At 47.5% G+C, this 17,626-nt stretch overlaps 1 protein-coding gene across 2 annotated transcripts in view; it reads left to right on the forward strand.

The window, feature by feature from the left end:
* Nucleotides 1-17,626, forward strand: part of HYDIN (HYDIN axonemal central pair apparatus protein) — a 2,122,366-nt gene that overhangs the window by 1,595,416 nt on the left and 509,324 nt on the right. For both annotated transcript variants that reach the window (XM_069217473.1, XM_069217472.1), the window contains one exon: nt 3,692-3,890. In XM_069217473.1, coding sequence (XP_069073574.1) covers nt 3,692-3,890 — 199 coding nt within the window. The remainder of the gene's footprint in view (nt 1-3,691; nt 3,891-17,626) is intronic.

Here is a 17,626-nt window from a genome sequence, read left to right on the forward strand (position 1 = left end):
AGTATGGCTCTCAGGCTGCTGGGCCTCATGGCCTCCTGCATCCTGTGAATGAATCTGTCCGACAAAGTCCAGGTCTCTGAGGGAACTGCACGAGATCTGCAGTGGTGGTTAATGAACCGCGATTGGGTCAGAGGCGAATTCTTCCCCAACCAGATCTGACTGTAGTAACAGATGTTTCAGTCGAGGGATGGGGTGGCAATCTGGGAGAGGTGGACAGAGTCCCATCTCCACATCAACCTGTTGGAGCTCTGTGCAATCCAGCTAGCATTGAAGACATTTCTTCCCTCTGTCAAGGGGAAGTTGGTGCAGGTGTTCACGGACACCACCACCACCACCATATGATACCTCAACAAATAGGGAGAGGTGGGGTCGTGGACCCTTTGTCAGGAGGGGTCTGCGCCTCTGGACATGGCTGGAACTGCAGGGCATATCCCTGGTGGGTCAACATCTGGTGAGCTCTCTGCACACCAGACCAGACAAACTCAGCTGAAAATGTGTACTGGATCACAAATGGCATCTCCATCTGGAGGTGGCACAAGGTCATCAGTTCTACACATTGGAGTTTCCAAGGCGGCAATCACTCAGAGAGGCTTTTCGTCTCGAGTGGAACTCAGGCCTCTTGTATGCCTTTCCAACCATACCACTTCTGCCCAGAGTTCTCAAGAAGATCAAGAATGATGGAGCCCAAGTAATATTTGTGGCTCCGGATTGGGCATGGAGAGTCTGGTATCCTGAGCTGTTGACCATGTCCATTGGTCCTCCAATTAGAGTGCCCCTTCAGGTGGATTTTCTGTCAGAGCAGCAAGGGAGCATTCTGCACCTGAATCCATCAACTTTCTGCCTTCTCCCGCGGCTCAGATGGCGGACCAGAGGAGATTAGAGGAGCACTGGAGGGGCCTCAAGTAGGCAGCAATCCCACACCTTCAGCGGCGGCCGGGTGCAGGGTGCAAACAGGGTGTCGGGTTTCCAATTAAACTATGAGAGGCCCCAGGGATCACACAGGTGCTGCCGGTGAGGTCTTGGCGGGGGGAGGGAGGTGGGTTGTCTCGGGCACACCACCAGTTGGACAAGGAAGAGGGCCACCTGTTGATCGTTGCTGCACCGGGTTTTGATTTCTCCAAGGCCTGGGGGCTTTGGGTGCTGTGGGAAATTTGGTGTTGGTTATCTTCTTCCAAGGCAGTCGTGGTCAGGGGGGTCCTCGGGATTCCCTCTGCAGGCTTCATTTTGGAGGAGTGGAGAGGTCAATCCAGGGTGGGACTTGGTCGCCATCACCTGGGGGTCCTCCCTGGTTGGTTGGGCCACCTGGAATCGGGCCGTGGGCATCAGGTGCAGAGTGGTTAGGACTCTCGCTTCTGGAGTGAGGTGGGAGTACTTTAGAAGAGGTTTCTTCTGTTCTTCTTTGGACAGGAACGTTGTCCACATGAGTTCTTGATCCTCTGTGATGCAGGCAGTCCTCTGGAGGTTTTTCAGAGGATGCATTGCCTTTCTTCTGCAGGTTCTTTGAATAAGGAGAAATGCCTGTAGGGCTGGGACCAAGTCAGTTGTTGTCTCCTTTCCTTCTCTGCTGGGGTTTAAGGTAAGCAGTCCTCCTCAGGAATCTGACTAGCTTGGTTCAGGGAGCCCTTAAATAGAAGATTTAGGGGCGTTTTATGGGTCAGAGGGCAGTAGCCAATGGCTACTGTCCCTGAGGGTGGCTACACCCTCCTTGTGCTCACTTCCTTTGTGGGGGGGGGGGGGGGAGCACATTCCTATCCCTATTGGTTCTGATCCTCCAAACAAAGATGGAGGATTCTGCAAGGAGGGGATCACTTCAGCTCTGGACACCTTAGGGTGGTCCTGGCTGAGGTGGTGACTCCTCCTTGTTTTTCCTAATTATCCCTCTGGACTTGCCGTCAAAAGTGGGGCTTAGTCCGGGGGCTGGACATCTCCACTAGCTGGTGTGCCCTGGGGCATTGTAACATGAAGCCTGAGCCTTTGAGGCTCTCCACTAGGTGTTACAGTTCCTGCTGTGAGGGAGGTGTGAAGCACCTCCATCCAGTGAAGGCTTTGTTTCTGGCTCAGAGAGCACAAAGGCTCTCACCCCAGAGGGGTCAGAAACTCGTCTCTCAGTGGCAGGCTGACACAGACCGGTCAGTGCTGCACCAGAGGATCGGGTAAAATACAGGGTGCATCTCTAAGATAATGCCCTATGTGTGCATTTTTTAATAAATCCATCACTGGCATCAGTGTGCATGTATTGTGCTGAGAAGTTTGATACCACACTTCCCAGTATTCAGTGTAGCCATTATGGAACTGTGGAGTTCGTTATGACAGACTGCCAGACCATATACTTAATATGTCCAGACTGTGCTTACAATGTCTAAGAATGGACTTGGACACTATATGGCCATATTGCTCATGCAGCTATGTCCTCACCTGTGTTATAGTGCACCCTGCCTTAGGGCTTTAAGGCCTTCTAGAGGGTGACTTACCTATGCCACAGGCAATGGTTTGTGTCCATGGCACACTGAGGAGGATGCCATGTGGAATTTGCCTTTTTCTCCCCACCAACACACGCAATCTGCAATGGCAGTGTGCATCTGTTAGGTGAGGGGTCCTTTAGGATGGCACAACACATGCTGCAGCCCTTAGGGACCTTCCCTGGTCACAGGGCCCTTGGTATCACTGGTACCTTTTACAAGGAAGTTATCTGTGTGCCAGGGATGTGCCAATTGTGGAAACAATGTTACATTTTCAGTGAAATAACACTGGTGCTGGGGCCTGGTTAGCCGCGTCCCAGCACACACTCAGTAAAGTCAGCAACAATTTCAGGCAAAAAGTGTGGGGGGTTAACTGCAACAAGGGTCGTTTCCCTACATTCACACAACGTGAGAAGCCAAAACCAGAAATCGCAAACATTTGTTAGATGAACAGTTAGTCCTATAATGAATTAGGCCACCTTGGGGGGTTGAGAACCTGGTGTTGTAGACACACAAGTGTCCCAAAAGGTTTGAGGTGCAGAAAGTTGGTGCCTGTGGGTAAACGCAGAAAAGTATTATCTGCCACACCTTGTTTGATGGTCTGTTTTTCCGATGCTTAGAGTGACATTTTTTTTAGATGAAACGATTAATAGTGATAGCTGGTAGAGCGACGCTCTGTGCAGGGATATAGAGAAAAAATTCATGCCTACCACTACCACATTTTAAGAGATAAAAGGAAAACATGATTTGTATTTTGGTAATTTTGATGTTGGTGACATTTAAGAGCAGTATTCTACATGAATGGTGTCAGTTTGTGTTTCATTATTCATTTTATAAACTAAGTGCGACTTCTATTTCAGGCCCTGCATGATTTCTGTTTAGATACAACATAATGGGTTTTAATGGAATAGTTGTCTAGTATGGGATAGCTAATATGTGAATTGTCATTGCTGAATGGAGTATGCTAAGTAGATGATTAGAACCCTGCAAAAAACCTTTCTGCCACGTTTTCTATGCATATCGCAATAAAAGTCTAATTTGCTACCAGGATATAAATGTTTATTATATTGAGATTTGTACAAATGCACTAAGATGGCTGGCTACTTTACTGCCACATAAACAATGCCCCCATTTAAATACTGTGACAACACCTTTGTCACTAGCTGTTAAGCTGGTTATACTTCTGTTGTTTCTGAGTAATGTAGTCAATTGTCTCTCTTCTCTGTTCACAGAAAAGACACCAAGACCATATTCTTGCGAAACACCACCTCGATGGCTGTGGCCTGGCGCATCACTGGCCTGGAGACCCTTGGTGATGATTTCTCTGTATCTCAAGACCAGGGCCTTATTACCCCTCATGCAGAGTATGGTCTGATGGTTCACTTTAAGGCCAGCAAGGCAGTGAATGTTAAGAAATTTATCCGCCTAGAGGTAAGTTCATCTATGAATGGCACAGGATTATCTTACCAGTAGCAATCTTTCAAGGGTAAATGTACTTTATTTCAAAATTTCTGGTCAGTGAAAGGCCTAAGAGCATGTGGGTGTGTGCCTAATCAATAATTCGAAGATCCGCGTCTGTATAGGTGGCATCCGTGAGGTACTTAGAGCCCTTCCCCAATGGCGTTCATCACCTTGTGCCTGCATGCCGCCTCTATCTTGTAGAGAGGGTTCACAGGTCCTTGATGGGGAAGCCGCTACCAGGAGTGCCGCAGCAGCCGTTCATTGCTTGTATCCTGAACTTTTCATACCGGGATGTGGTCCTGAGAGTGTCCCAGAAACTGGGTACTCTGATCTGTGGCTCCTCTCAGGTTGTGTTCATATACTACAATTTGAAAGTACAACGACTACTCTCCTTCCTGGCTGTCAGACAGAAAATGAGAGCTATGCAAATCAGATACATGCTATTGTTCCACAACTGAGTGCTTTTTGACAGTACAACATTCTTCTTTGATACCCTTTAAAGTCCAATGGGGATGAGTGGAGGACCTGAGGGGGCGGTATTTGTCCTGGAGGCGAGAGTTTCAGACAATATTGATAGACCCAGTGTGTGGAGACAAGCTTTGTGGCAAAATCAAAGTGAGAGGCGATGAAGTCCCATGACTGAGACAGTCAGTGCTCAGGTCAAACATAGACTGCCATCACCGGAGAGGGACATGGCCCAGCCCGATGTGCCGGATTGCCTGCCAAGTGAAGGACGTAAGGAGGCCTTATAACAAGATGTTCTTTATGGTGTGGTTTATGGTCCTCCATATGTTCACATGGTAGGACAGTGGACAGGGCAACAAGAGGCTCACGCCCCTATGCACATCCATGTGCAGTGGGTTCTTAATGTCTTTCTGTCTCTTTTTATCTTGAGGGATTTCTTCAGTTTAGGCTTAGGGGCTTATAGCATAAAAATGGGGTTCTTTCTTCACATCTGCCTGGATGGGGATGATCCCTATTATGCACCATGACAGGTACTTTCAGTATATGGGGGTGTTATGAGAAATGACGAAAATATGGAGATTTATTCATCAAGACATTTAAATGCCAACCAGAGCTCCATGGGATACACACGTGCTCACAGGCAGGTTACATGCTCGTCCTTTCAGATGGTTGACTGTGTAGCTCCAGGGCCAACTTAAAATCATTACATGTAATGTCAGGTGCCTATTTGACAAGCTGAAGCATGTAGCGATGTTGAAGGCTTCTTGCATGGTAGGGGCTGACGTCCTCCTACTCCCGGAGACCTGCTTGGTGGGGGATCTGGTGGCCATTTCTGGCGATAATGGGATATAACACAATTTTCCATGCTGGATTTCACAGGGAATCCCGTGGGAGTGGCCATCCTGATTAGAAGTCATGTCTCATATAGCGCAAGTCAAACATGGCACAACAAGTTGGGGTGATACATGGCAGTGACTGTACTTCTTCAAGGACATTCCCTATCCGATCTCGGCATCTGTGCACCTCCTATGTTATCTACAGACTTCCTCAAAACCCTGAGCGAGGTAATACTTGAGCTCTCTGATGGTCCGTCGGTACTAGGTGGTGGCCTGAACTGAGTGGGGGATGCACCGGCAGACCTTTCATGTGGGGCAGGGGAAAGACGGAAGGGATAGACACCTTTAGCTCACGTCTTGTAGGATATGGGCCTAATAAACACAAGGAGACTGTCACCCCTCTAACAGATGTTTTACATTCTTCCAAGGGGTCTGCAGAGTTTTCTCATCTTCTCAAATCCCCCCAGGGAACCCATCCAGCTTCATGCCAAGACGCCAATGTGGCACAAAATCCGCAGGGTCCACAATATGATAGCCCTTTCAGAGAGACTGCCAGGCGTTGCTGAAGATGGATTTTCGCAAGGTGTTTGACTCAGTGGACTGGGTTTACTTGTTGCCCATCTTAAGAAAGATGAATTTTGGTCCCCGATTTATTGACTATAAATCAATGGTTCCCAACCTTTTGACTTCTGTGGACCCCCACTTTATCATTACTGGAACCCAGAGACCCCCACTGAATCATTTTTGGAATCCGGGGACCCCTCCCCCCCAGCTGAGTCATTACATAAAGCTGGGACCTAATCTGTTCAGATTATTTAATTTTCTACGAAGTCGCGGCCCCCCCTGAGGATGCTTCGCTGACTCCTAGGGGTCCCCAGACCTCAGGTTGGGAACCACTGTTATGGATAATTGCTGTACACAGACTTAACTTCTAAGGTTCGAATAGAAGATGGGGGGTCTCTGTGCCTTCCTAGGTGCAAAGGGGTATCACAAGAGGGATGTCCGTTGTCACCACTACTTTTTGCACTTGCCATTGAACCGCTCGCAGAATGGCTGAGGGTAGACGCTCAGGTTGGGGCTTTGAAGGGGCCCCAGGATTGGTGGATGAGCCACAACGGTCAGGCCTGCACATCCTGCTGATCCAGTGGATCTTTGGAGAGTTCTCTGGTTTACAAATGAATGAGGCTAAGTTGTCATTTTACTGGACCGGGCCACACCCTCGCATATGCCATGGTGAATGATTTACGCACTGTCAAAGAGGGGTTCTGATATCTATGAGTATACATGACAGAGGGCCTGGGACACTAATCTACAGCCATAGATTGACAGAATAATGCAGGAGTTTGATATCTGGGCCTCGCTCCCCCTCTCCCTCTTAGGGAGATCAGCAATTTTCAAAATGGTGACCCTCCACCTACTCCAGTATTGGAACTTACATAGATTCACATGCTTGAATCATTCCCCGTCGTCGAGATGGGAGTCCTGGTACAATTTTCACTAGTAATGTTAAAACATATTGAAGAGAAAAAGGCCATAGGCCTCTTCAATTTCATAGTCTATCAGATTCATTTTGTTAAAAGGACCAAACCTGATCCTCCACCAATCAGGCGACAGCACCCTTCAGAACCTCCTGAGAGAAGCTCTAGCACCTCAGATTTTCTACCGCACGTCGTGCTAGGGAGTCTCCTCAGAGCTCTGCTCTGTCTTCACACCTATATTCAGCTATTTTTCTCTCAGAGAAACTCATTTATTTGGATTTGTCAACTATTTTTCAACTATGTCTGACAAGGAAAAGAAGAGTCTCTTCAGAGACTGCAAGACTTGTGGAAAGAAAAGACTTCATTCTGAAGACCCTCATCAAGACTGCATTTACTGCCTGTACCCAGATCATTCAGCCAAAGACTGTAAGATTTGCCGTACTTTTTCTTCTAAGACCTTAAAAGATAGAGAAGGCAGATTATTAATATGGCTGCAGAAACTAAAACATAGGAAGGATCCAGTTTCTGGTTCTGAGAGTGAGGAGTCCTCAACATCTAAGAGATCAGCTAAAAGGGCAAGATCACGCTCTAGATCTCCCTCACAAATCTCAAGGAAAGCCCTCAAAAAGACTGCTTCAGGGTCTTATAAGGGCGCAGCCCATCTTCTTCCCCAACTAAACTCAAGTAAAGAGGGGAAAAGACATTCTCCCAGTTCTGAGAGGCACAGGAAATCTTCATCTGTTCCACCATCTGTGCCTTTCAAAAAGCCATCCTCTGTGACAGGAAAAAAGGCCTCGTCGACGGATTCCCCGTCGACGGCACCGTCGGTGACTGCATTGCCGACGACAACAGCTACTTCGGGATTTCCATCGTCCACGGCTCCGCCAGCAAAATCGTCGACGAGAACAAGTACACCACCGTCGACGAGAGCTGCAACGACGACATCAGCGTCGACGACCGTCTACACCACGTCATCGTCGACGGCGCTGATGTCAGTGTCAGCCCTACCGTCGTCGACGACTTCGTCGACAGTAGACTCGTCGGCGAAGCTTTCTGCTATTAAAATAACTGTGCGTCCAGCGTTGCCGGCACCGTCCATTACAAAGTTGATTTACAGGTCGTCGACTACACCGTCGACGAGGGAAAAACATCAAAAAAGAAGAGAAAAGTTAACTCCAACCCATCACCTAGTAAGGTATCCTCCCTGGTGCCAGTACATCTTTTGGAGGGAGATGAAGATTCAGATGAAGACGGGCCTTTTGGAACAGCCCACAGTCCTTCTGAATTGAATGTAAAATACCAGGAAGAGGAGGAATATGAGGAAGCTTATGATCCCCAGGCTTACTCGGAGCATCACCAATATCAACAGGGAGCGTATATTCCTTCCGACCTGCTTACTGGCCTTAGAGCGATGTTAGTGGATTACAACAGAAGGTTTCCTCCTCAAGGAGAACAGCCTCCTCCATTGCCTATTTCTGGTGTTTCTACTCCACATCAAAGACCAACGTCTTTGCATCTCACAGATGTGGCCACTCCGGACATGACAATTCCCCAAGACACCGACATCTCAGAAGGGGATCAGGAAGAAGGAGAGCTCATAGACACTCACTCAGAGTGGGACGAGTACATTATCCCTGCTCCATCTTCTCCTTCTCATTCGAAGGTGGAATCCCCACCTGAAGACATTGGAGGTTTTCATAATCTCCTAGAGAGGGCAGCCAAGCGTTTTGCTTTTTCCGCTACCTACAAAGCAAACAGACTGTTTCCTATATGATTTTAAAGAGCCCTTTCAAAAGTCTGTGCGCTCTATCCCGATGGTGGACTACCTGTGGGAAGAGGGCCTTAAAGTCATGAATAATCCGGCAACAGTCATGGCAGTTTTGCCACGTCTGGATAAAAAATACAAAGCTCCTGATGATGCACCAACATGCTTAACAGGACATCCTCCTCCGGATTCAGTAGTAGCTCAGGCAGCTCAGAGAAGATCAAAAAATCCTTCTGCCCCGATTTCCGCACCCCCAGACAAGGAGGGTAGGCGGCTAGACAACATAGGAAAAAGATTTTCAGCTATGGCCAGCCTAGTGCTTAGAGCTGCCAACTCCTTGGCTATTTTGTCTCGATACGACAGACAGCTTTGGGCGGATATTGCACCTTTTATTAACCAACTGCCAGAAGACGCAAAATAGGAGGCAAATAAAACTGTACAAGAAGGTCAACGCACGTCTGCAGAGCTTATAGACTGCGAAATGGATATAGCGACCACTGCTTTTAGACAGCTTGCAGGTGCAGCCGTATTAAGAAGACAGGGCTGGCTTAAAGCCACCTCATTTCGGCCAGAAGTCCAGAATAAAATCCTAGACTTACCCTTTGATGGCCAAGCGCTATTTGGGAAACATGTGGATGAAGCCCTACAGTCAATCAAGACGGACACGGCAAGGTCATTAGGGACTCTGCAATATCGAAGATCATCCTTTCGTCCTAGGGGGCGTGGCCAACCCTCTTACAGAGGGGGATATCAACAACAGAGATATTTTTCCTATCCATCATCCTCACAACAGTATCGTCCATACTACTCCCAAAGACAACCGACTCAACCAGCCTATAGTAGACCGGCAGGCCGTGGACGTTCAACCCGCCCGGCCAAAGATTCAGCTCGTAGAACCTGATGTTTTCGAGGCGCCGGCTACGCTCAGTCCTCCTCCTGTCGCACTGGGTGGGAGAATTTCCTTATTCCTCAGTCAATGGCAAACCATTACGTCAGACAAGTGGGTCCTACAATTAGTGGAACGGGGCCATACTTTAGAATTTATCCAGATACCTCCCTCCAACCCTCCCCGCAGGACTCCTTCAAGATATCCTCAGCAACTCAAAGAAGAGGTCGACAAGCTGCTTCTCAAGGGAGCTATAGAGAAGGTGCCTCCGGCTCAACGAGGAACAGGATTTTATTCCAGGTTCTTCATCATTTGAAAAAAGTGGAAGGATTGGAGGCCGATCCTCGATTTAAGGGAACTAAATGTATACCTAAAAAAGCAATTGTTTCGAATGATCAGCCTGCGAGACGTCCTTCTGCGTCTCAATCAAAGAGATTTTATGTCCTCACTAGACCTCAAAGACGCATACTTCCACATACCCATCCACCCTGCACACTGAAAGTATTTAAGATTCACCATAGCCGGGAGCCATTATCAATACCGCGTCCTTCCCTTCGGACTCAAATCAGCCCCAAGAATATTTACCAAATGCCTAGCACCAGTCGCAGCCTTTCTCAGGAGAAGAAAGCACCAGGTTTTTCCATACTTAGACGACTGGTTAATAAAGGCAAAGACGTACACAGGAACACACAAGTCAACAAGAAAGTGCGTTTCCTTACTGACCAATCTCGGATTCACAATCAACTGGGAGAAGTCTAACCCTCTACCAGTACGCAATATTACTTTTCTGGGAGCAAAACTGAACACAGAATCCGGCAGGGCATGTCCCACGTTAGAGAGACAACAAAGATTACTGACCCTAGTGAGTTCCATACAGAGAAAACAAAAGGTTACTGTCCGTCTCTTCAAATCACTGTTGGGCATGATGTCTTCATGCATACCCCTTATCCCTCTGTGTCGGCTAAAGATGCTCCCCTTGCAGGAGCAGCTAAATCATCAATGGCTCCAAGTATCAGACACTTTCGAAGACCAGGTACAAATAACTCCGATAATGATCAAAACTCTCAAATGGTGGTCTCAAAAGCATCATCTGTCAATCGGCCTCTCGTTTCTTCAACAGCCAGCCCTGTGGACTATAACAACGGATGCCTCACTGGAAGGCTGGGGCGCAGTGTTACAGGACCTGAAAATAAGTGGCAAATGGCCAATCCATCTGGCATCAATGCATATCAATTGGCTAGAACTCAGGGCAGTGCACCTGGCCTTACAAGCGTTTCTCCCAAGAATCTCAGGATCGCGAGTGGTGATAAGAACGGACAACACCACTACGATGCACTATCTCAACAAACAAAGAGGTACAAGATCTCTCACACTCTCCAGGGAAGCCCAAGCGATCTGGAACTGGGCCTCGCAGCAAGGCATCACACTATCCGCCGTATACTTGCCGGGAATAAACAACAAGACAGCAGATGCACTCAGCAGGCAGAAAGCGGACTGCCACGAGTGGGAGCTAGATCAGACAGTACTGAACCAGATTTTTTCCCAGTGGGGAACACCAACAGTGGATCTGTTTGCGAAGAAGGACAGCGCCAAATGCCGGTTCTTCGCAAGTTGGCATCACCAAAAGGGATCTTGGGGGAATGCGTTTTCGATAGTCTGGTCAGACATCTTTGCTTACGCCTTTCCTCCCATTCCGTTGATCCCAAGGGTCCTCACGAAGATGAAAATAGAACCGTGCACTCTCATTCTGATAGCCCCGTACTGGCCGCGCCAACATTGGTTCACGGAGCTCCTCATTCTGTCAGTCAAACCTCATATTCCACTGGAGCCGTTACCTCATTTACTAACAATGAACAACGGCCAGGTTCGGCACCCCGATCCGCAGTCAATGCGGTTATCAGCATGGCTCCTCACCACAGAGAGTTTGCGCATTTGAATATCCCGCAGGACTGCAGGGATATTTTGTCGAAGGCCAGAGCGGAAAGCACTAACAAGATGCATCAGTGTAAATGGAAAAGATTCTGTGCCTGGTGTCATCAACGACAGATCGACCCTTTACTCTCACCACCAGAAGAAATATTGCCGTATCTCTTACAGTTAGCTCAATCTGGCCTAGCACACTCGTCCATTAAAGTTCATGTAGCAGCTATAGCTGCATACAGACGTTCAGATGACACACCCTCGCTCTTCTCTTCTCGGCTGATTAAGAGATTTCTAAAGGGGCTTTTCAGGGTTTACCCTCCTTTCAGACCACCATCTCCTTCGTGGAATCTAAATATTATTTTGGCACAACTGATGAAGCATCCGTTTGAACCGATCCACTGTGCTTCCCTCAAACACTTGTCGTGGAAGGTTGCCTTATTGATAGCTCTTACATCAGCTAGGCGGGTCAGTGAGGTGCAAACGCTGTCCATCCAAGAGCCATTCCTGCAGCTTAAACACGATAGACTATTAATGCGCACTAACCCGCATTTTATTCCAAAGGTTCCGTCAGACTTTCACATGAACGAACCTTTAGTCTTCAAGTCTTTTTTCCCTCATCCATCTTCTCTGGCGGAGAGGGCATTACACTCTTTAGACGTTAAAAGATGCGTTCAATTTTATTTGGACAGGACTAAATCTTTTCGGCGCTCTAATCAATTATTTGTGGCGTACAGTGCCCCTTGGAAGGGGTGTCCACTATCCAAGCAGAGTATTTCTAGGTGGATCGCCTCTGCCATTCAATTTTGCAATCAGGCAGCGGGCAAACCTTTGCAGTCATCTGTCCATGCTCACTCGACGAGAAAAGTATCATCGTCAGCGGCACTGTTTGCCGGAGTGCCACTACAAGACATATGTAGGGCAGCAACATGGAAGAGCTGTCATACCTTCACTAAGCACTACTGCTTGGAGTCCCTCTCTCACGGAGAGGTAACAGTGGGCCAGGCGGTTCTCAGGAATCTCTTCAGGTGAAGGTGAGCCATTTCTCCTACATCCCTCCATCCTAGAACAGGTATGCACATTGTTTACTTAAAAAAAAAAAAAACTGAAAAAAACAGAAATGTATTTAAGGATAAGAGAATGCTATCACAATCACATAAGTAAGCGGGTTTACAGACATTGATCATGTTACAGTAGTGTCTTATGATAATTTCTATTACTGTTTTCTTCTTCGAATTTCATCATGTATCTTCACAGGTATATCTGTATATATTAGAGAGAAGTAGATAGATATCTTTATATGTGTATATATATATATATATATATATATATATATATATATATATATATATATGTATAGATATAGACATATGTCAGTATACTTATATACTTCATCATTTTAGGCATGATGATAATAAGGTTTTGTGGTTCAAGATATTTTGTTTATTAAAAGTGTTGTATTTTACAATGTGCATAGTTATTGCTTTCTACTCTGATTCAAGCATGTGAATCAATGAAAGTTCCAATACTGGAGTAAGAAAATAAGTTACTTACCTGTAACTGTAGTTCTCCAGTATTGGAATCTTTCATAGATTCACATGCGACCCACCGCCTCCCCGGAGAAGCTCACTTCACCTCTTTCTTTCTTTCTTTCTATTTATATATATAGTCAACATAATATACGCACTTGTGCTTGGAAAATCTGAGGTGCTAGAGCTTCTCTCAGGAGGTTCTGAAGGGTGCTGTCGCCTGATTGGTGGAGGATCAGGTTTGGTCCTTTTCACAAAATGACTCTGATAGACTATGAAATTGAAGAGGCCTAGGGCCTTTTTCTCTTCAATATGTTTTAACATTACTTGTGAAAATTGTACCGGGACTCCCATCTCGACGACGGGGAATGATTCAAGCATGTGAATCTATGAAAGATTCCAATACTGGAGAACTACAGTTACAGGTAAGTAACTTATTTTCATCTGCTCTACCAGTTTCAAAACTTCCCGTAGCCTGTGCTCAGTTCTTTCTTCTGACACCCTATTGGCTCCTGAGGGGATTCCCTTGGAATCAGAGACACCCAAGAATCACACTAAGCAAATGTTGTAAATCCATCCACGATGGTGGCATAGCTACCTCGTATATTGCATCCTACTATAAAGCCTCACATCTAATAGTCCTGAATGAGTGGTGGTTTTGTGGATTAGAGGAACCAGCATATGCCTCAGAGGGATGGGCAATGTGTGGGATACACATACTACCTCTGTTAAACAGAGGCACCCTCCTACTGGGGCCCCCTCTGGCCACTCAGGTGATGTTCAGGGCCTGGATGGAGCCCTGGGGGGTGGGGGGTTGGGATGGTCCTGAGGTTTGACATATGAGTCTTCCCTGTGGGTGGAATCTGGTTACTTCTGGGGGCAGGGCTGCAGGGATTTGGAAAGTGGGATCTCTGAGCTTGGGGACCTGCTGCATGGCACTACGATCAAATCCTTCATGGAGCTCACAGATGACTATGCCCTCCACCAAAGTCAATGTAATCGCTGCCTTCAAATCAGATGTGCACTCACCACAAATATCTCTGCTTTCTAAGACATGCCTGAGGACAGCTTGCTGAGGCCAGAGCGCTTTTAGTGCCACTCACTGACCACAAAATCTCATTGATATACAAATCACCCATGGTCCATGTAGGACTCTGGGCCACCACTCACAGATGATGCCTTGAAGGAGGTGGTGGCATCCCCAAAGGAGGTGACATTACAAGCAATACCACATCATACAGTCAAAGTACCTTCACTGGGTCTATTTTACAATATAGAGTTTGTGGAGGATTGAGCTCATCACAGCAATTCTCTGCTCACGGTGCAACATGGAGCTTGGGTATTTTATGCATACAGTCTGGAAATGTTTTAAACTCCAAGGTTTTCTGGAGGGGTTGCTACTGTGTCTTTTGGGTTCTGACGTGGAGGCTCCCTAGGGACCCTAAATCTACTGTACTTCGTATCACTGAAGACATTGATCATGATATATACAAGCAGGCCCTGCTGTGGCTCGGCCTTGTACTAGCCAAACGTAATATTGCAAAAACCCAAAAGGACAAGGAAGCACACTGTGTGTCACTGGAGGGTTGGAATAGGAGACTGAACCACTGTCTAAGGTCAGAAAGTCCTATATGTAGGAAGCTGGCTCTGTATATACTATACAAAAATGAAGAAACGTGTGCACAGAGTCCAGGGGTTCCTGAGTGGCTTAACAGATGCTAAAGTAGATAATTCTAATGCTCTCTTTTGTGGTGTTGTGGTCGAGCAGTTAGGCTTATCAGAGGGTAGCGCAAAGCATTTGTTGTACACACACAGTCAAAAAATGATGCACGCAATCATTGACGAACACCAGGCCAATATTTTATATAGCAAAAATATATTTTGGTGTTTTATTACTAGAACCAAAAGAACTTTGTTACAGCTAAGTACAGTTGTAAGTAAGTGTAAAGCATATGTATCAAATGTACTTTGTTTAGGTTTTTCAGATAAAGCAGTTAACAAGTAAGTAACACTTATCAATTTTAAAAGTTGACAGTGCAATTTCTCATAGTAACCAGTGCAGTCCTAGGGGAGGAAAAGTGTTAGCACACTTAACAAGTAAGTACTCTACTTACGATCCCTCTCTTCAGGGGTTAGGATGTCCACAGATCAAAGTTCAGGTTGACCCCAAAAGTGTACCACGGGCAACACAGGGTCGTCTGGGTGCAGAGGTCAAAGTTGGTGGTGGGTTTTCAATGAAATCCTATGAGGACTGGGGGCACTCGGAAGAAAACAGATTGCATGTAAGTACTTGCTGTTTCAGGACATAGGCCTGGCAGGTTTAGGTCCGCACCAGGGCGGCTACAGATCAGCACCAAACGTACACCCTCAGTGGCACAAGGGCGGCCGGGTGCAGGGTGCAAACACACCATCTGGTGCCCAATGCTTTTCAGTGAGGGAACCCCAGGCGTCACAGAGATGCTGCAGACAGGGTACAGGGGGCGGTTCTGTAAAACCAAAGACTGGACAAGGAGGAGAGGCCACCCGCTGGACGTTGCTGGACCGTCGGTTGAATTCCCCAAGGCCAGGGGGCTGCAGTGCAGGAGTACCTTTGGTTGTCGGGAATCTTCATCGGATCCGTTCACGGTCTGAGGGGTCCTCTGGATTCAGGCTGCAGATGTTGTCGTGTTGGCCAGGAGGGGTCAACCCAGGTTGGACTCAAGGTCAGAATCGCCTGGGGTCCTTCTCTGGACTAATGGGACACCTGGACTCTGGCTGTGGACGTCTGGTACAGAGTAGACAGGGCTTGCAGATCTGGGGTGGTTATGGGGTCCTTTTAGAATGTTTCTTCTGGACAGGGTCACTATCCTCGGGGGGTTCTTGGGCCTCTGCTGGGCAGGCAGCCCTCTGGGGGATTGTAGAGGTTGCTGGTCCTGCAGGATGCATCGCCTTTTTGGAGCAGTAGTTTTGAAGCTGCAGGAAGGGCTTGGGCCAAGTCAGTTATCGTCTGGAGTCTTCCCTGCTGGGGTTGGCTTTGCCGTCCTTCTTTCTTCTTTCTCGAGGTTACCAGGAATTTGGTGAGTAAGGTTCAGTGGGCCCCTAAATACTAAATTTAGGGGCGTTACAAGGGCCAGAGGGCAGTAGCCAATAGCTACTGGCCCTGGGGGTGGCTACACCCTTCCTATGCCCAATCCCATTGGGGAGGGCACATTCCTATCCCTGTTGGTCCCTCTCCTCCAAAACAAGATAGAGGATTCTACAAGGGGGGTCACTTCTGCTCTGGACACCTTGGGGTGGTCCTAGCTACAGTGGTCACTCCTTGTTTTACCTAAATTTCTCCCCAGATGTGCTGCCAAAAGTGGGGCCTGGTCTGAGGGGTGAGCATCTCCACTAGCTGGAGTGCCCTGGGGCACTGTAACAGGAGGCATGAGCCTTTGAGGCAAAGTGTTGCAGTTCCTGCAGGGGGAGGTGTGAAGCACCTCCACCCAGAGCAGGCTTTGTTTCTGACACCAGGGAGCACAAAGATTCTCACTCTATGGGTCAGAAATTTGTCTGTTAGTGGCAGGCCGGCACAGACTGGTCAGCCCAGCACTAAAGGGTTGGGTAAAATACAGGGGGCACCTTTAAGATGTCCTCAGTGTGCATTTTACAATAAATCCAACACTGGCATTAGTGTGGGTTTATTGTGCTGAGAAGTTTGATACCAAACTTCCCAGTCTTCAGTGAAGCCATCATGGAGCTGTGGAGTTCGTAATTACAAACTCCCAGCCCATGTAATTAATATGTCAACACTGCACTTACAGGGTCTAAGAATGGACTTAGACACTGTAGGGACATATTGCTCATGCAGCTATGCCCTCACCTGTGGTATAGTGCACCCTGCCATAGGGCTGTAAGGCCTGCTAGAGGGGATGACCTTTCATGCTCCCGAACAGATCATTCCAGCTTTCTAAATGCGATGTATTTCATTTTTAGCTGGGCTGTGACTCCATCCGGTGTTCCTACAGGCCGAATGGGTCTGATGTCTTATTCGCTGGGAGGCTATCCAGCACAATAGCAGCAAGCGCTGTTCCTGCCATTTATGCCAATGGCCCAGGGACACTGGCCTATTCCAGCGCCAATTGTTTTTAAATAGTCATCCATAACCCAAAGCTTGGTGTGATACATGCTTCCTGTTCCTCAAAGCTGACTCCAGGGTCCTTTCCAACTTCTCAAGTGGACAGGGAGTCTAAGAAGATGAAGCAATCTGCAAAGAAGGTGTTTTCTTTGGGGAGTAGGGCTCTGAAATCTGTACACTCTACTTGTCTTTTGTGCCACTATATTCACGCCTTGATTGATTCTGCAGGACAGTGATTCCAAAGCTGCCGGATAATATTCAGGGGCACTTTGTAAAACTTTTAAATGACAGCCAGATGGCAGCGACGCAAGTTATCCAGTCAGGCCTGGACACCACTGATTCAGTGGCTAGAGCAATGGGGACCTCAGTCGCTATGCGAAGACATACTTGGCTGATGGGGTCTGGGTTCTCGCCTGATGTGCAAGCCACTCTGATGGATTTTACCCTTCGATGGTGTGAGACTGTTGGGAGCCAAAGCTGATTCTGCCTTGGAGAGATTCAGAGACGGTAAAGCGACAACAAGATCTTTAGGCCTTCAATCTCAGCCTAGAGACTATAGGCCGTTATGCAGAATCCGGGGGTTTGGCCGGAACTACTCTTTTCATGGCAGACAGCATTTCCAGCAGCAGCAGTCTTCCAATTCACTTTACAAGTCTTACCGAGGGCGTGGCAAAGGGAAACAGCGAGGAGACGCCCATCAGTCTTCCTCCTCCTCCTCTTCCTCTGCCAAC

This window comes from Pleurodeles waltl, chromosome 12 (assembly GCF_031143425.1).
Source record: "Pleurodeles waltl isolate 20211129_DDA chromosome 12, aPleWal1.hap1.20221129, whole genome shotgun sequence".
Classification (NCBI taxonomy): Eukaryota; Metazoa; Chordata; class Amphibia; order Caudata; family Salamandridae; genus Pleurodeles; species Pleurodeles waltl.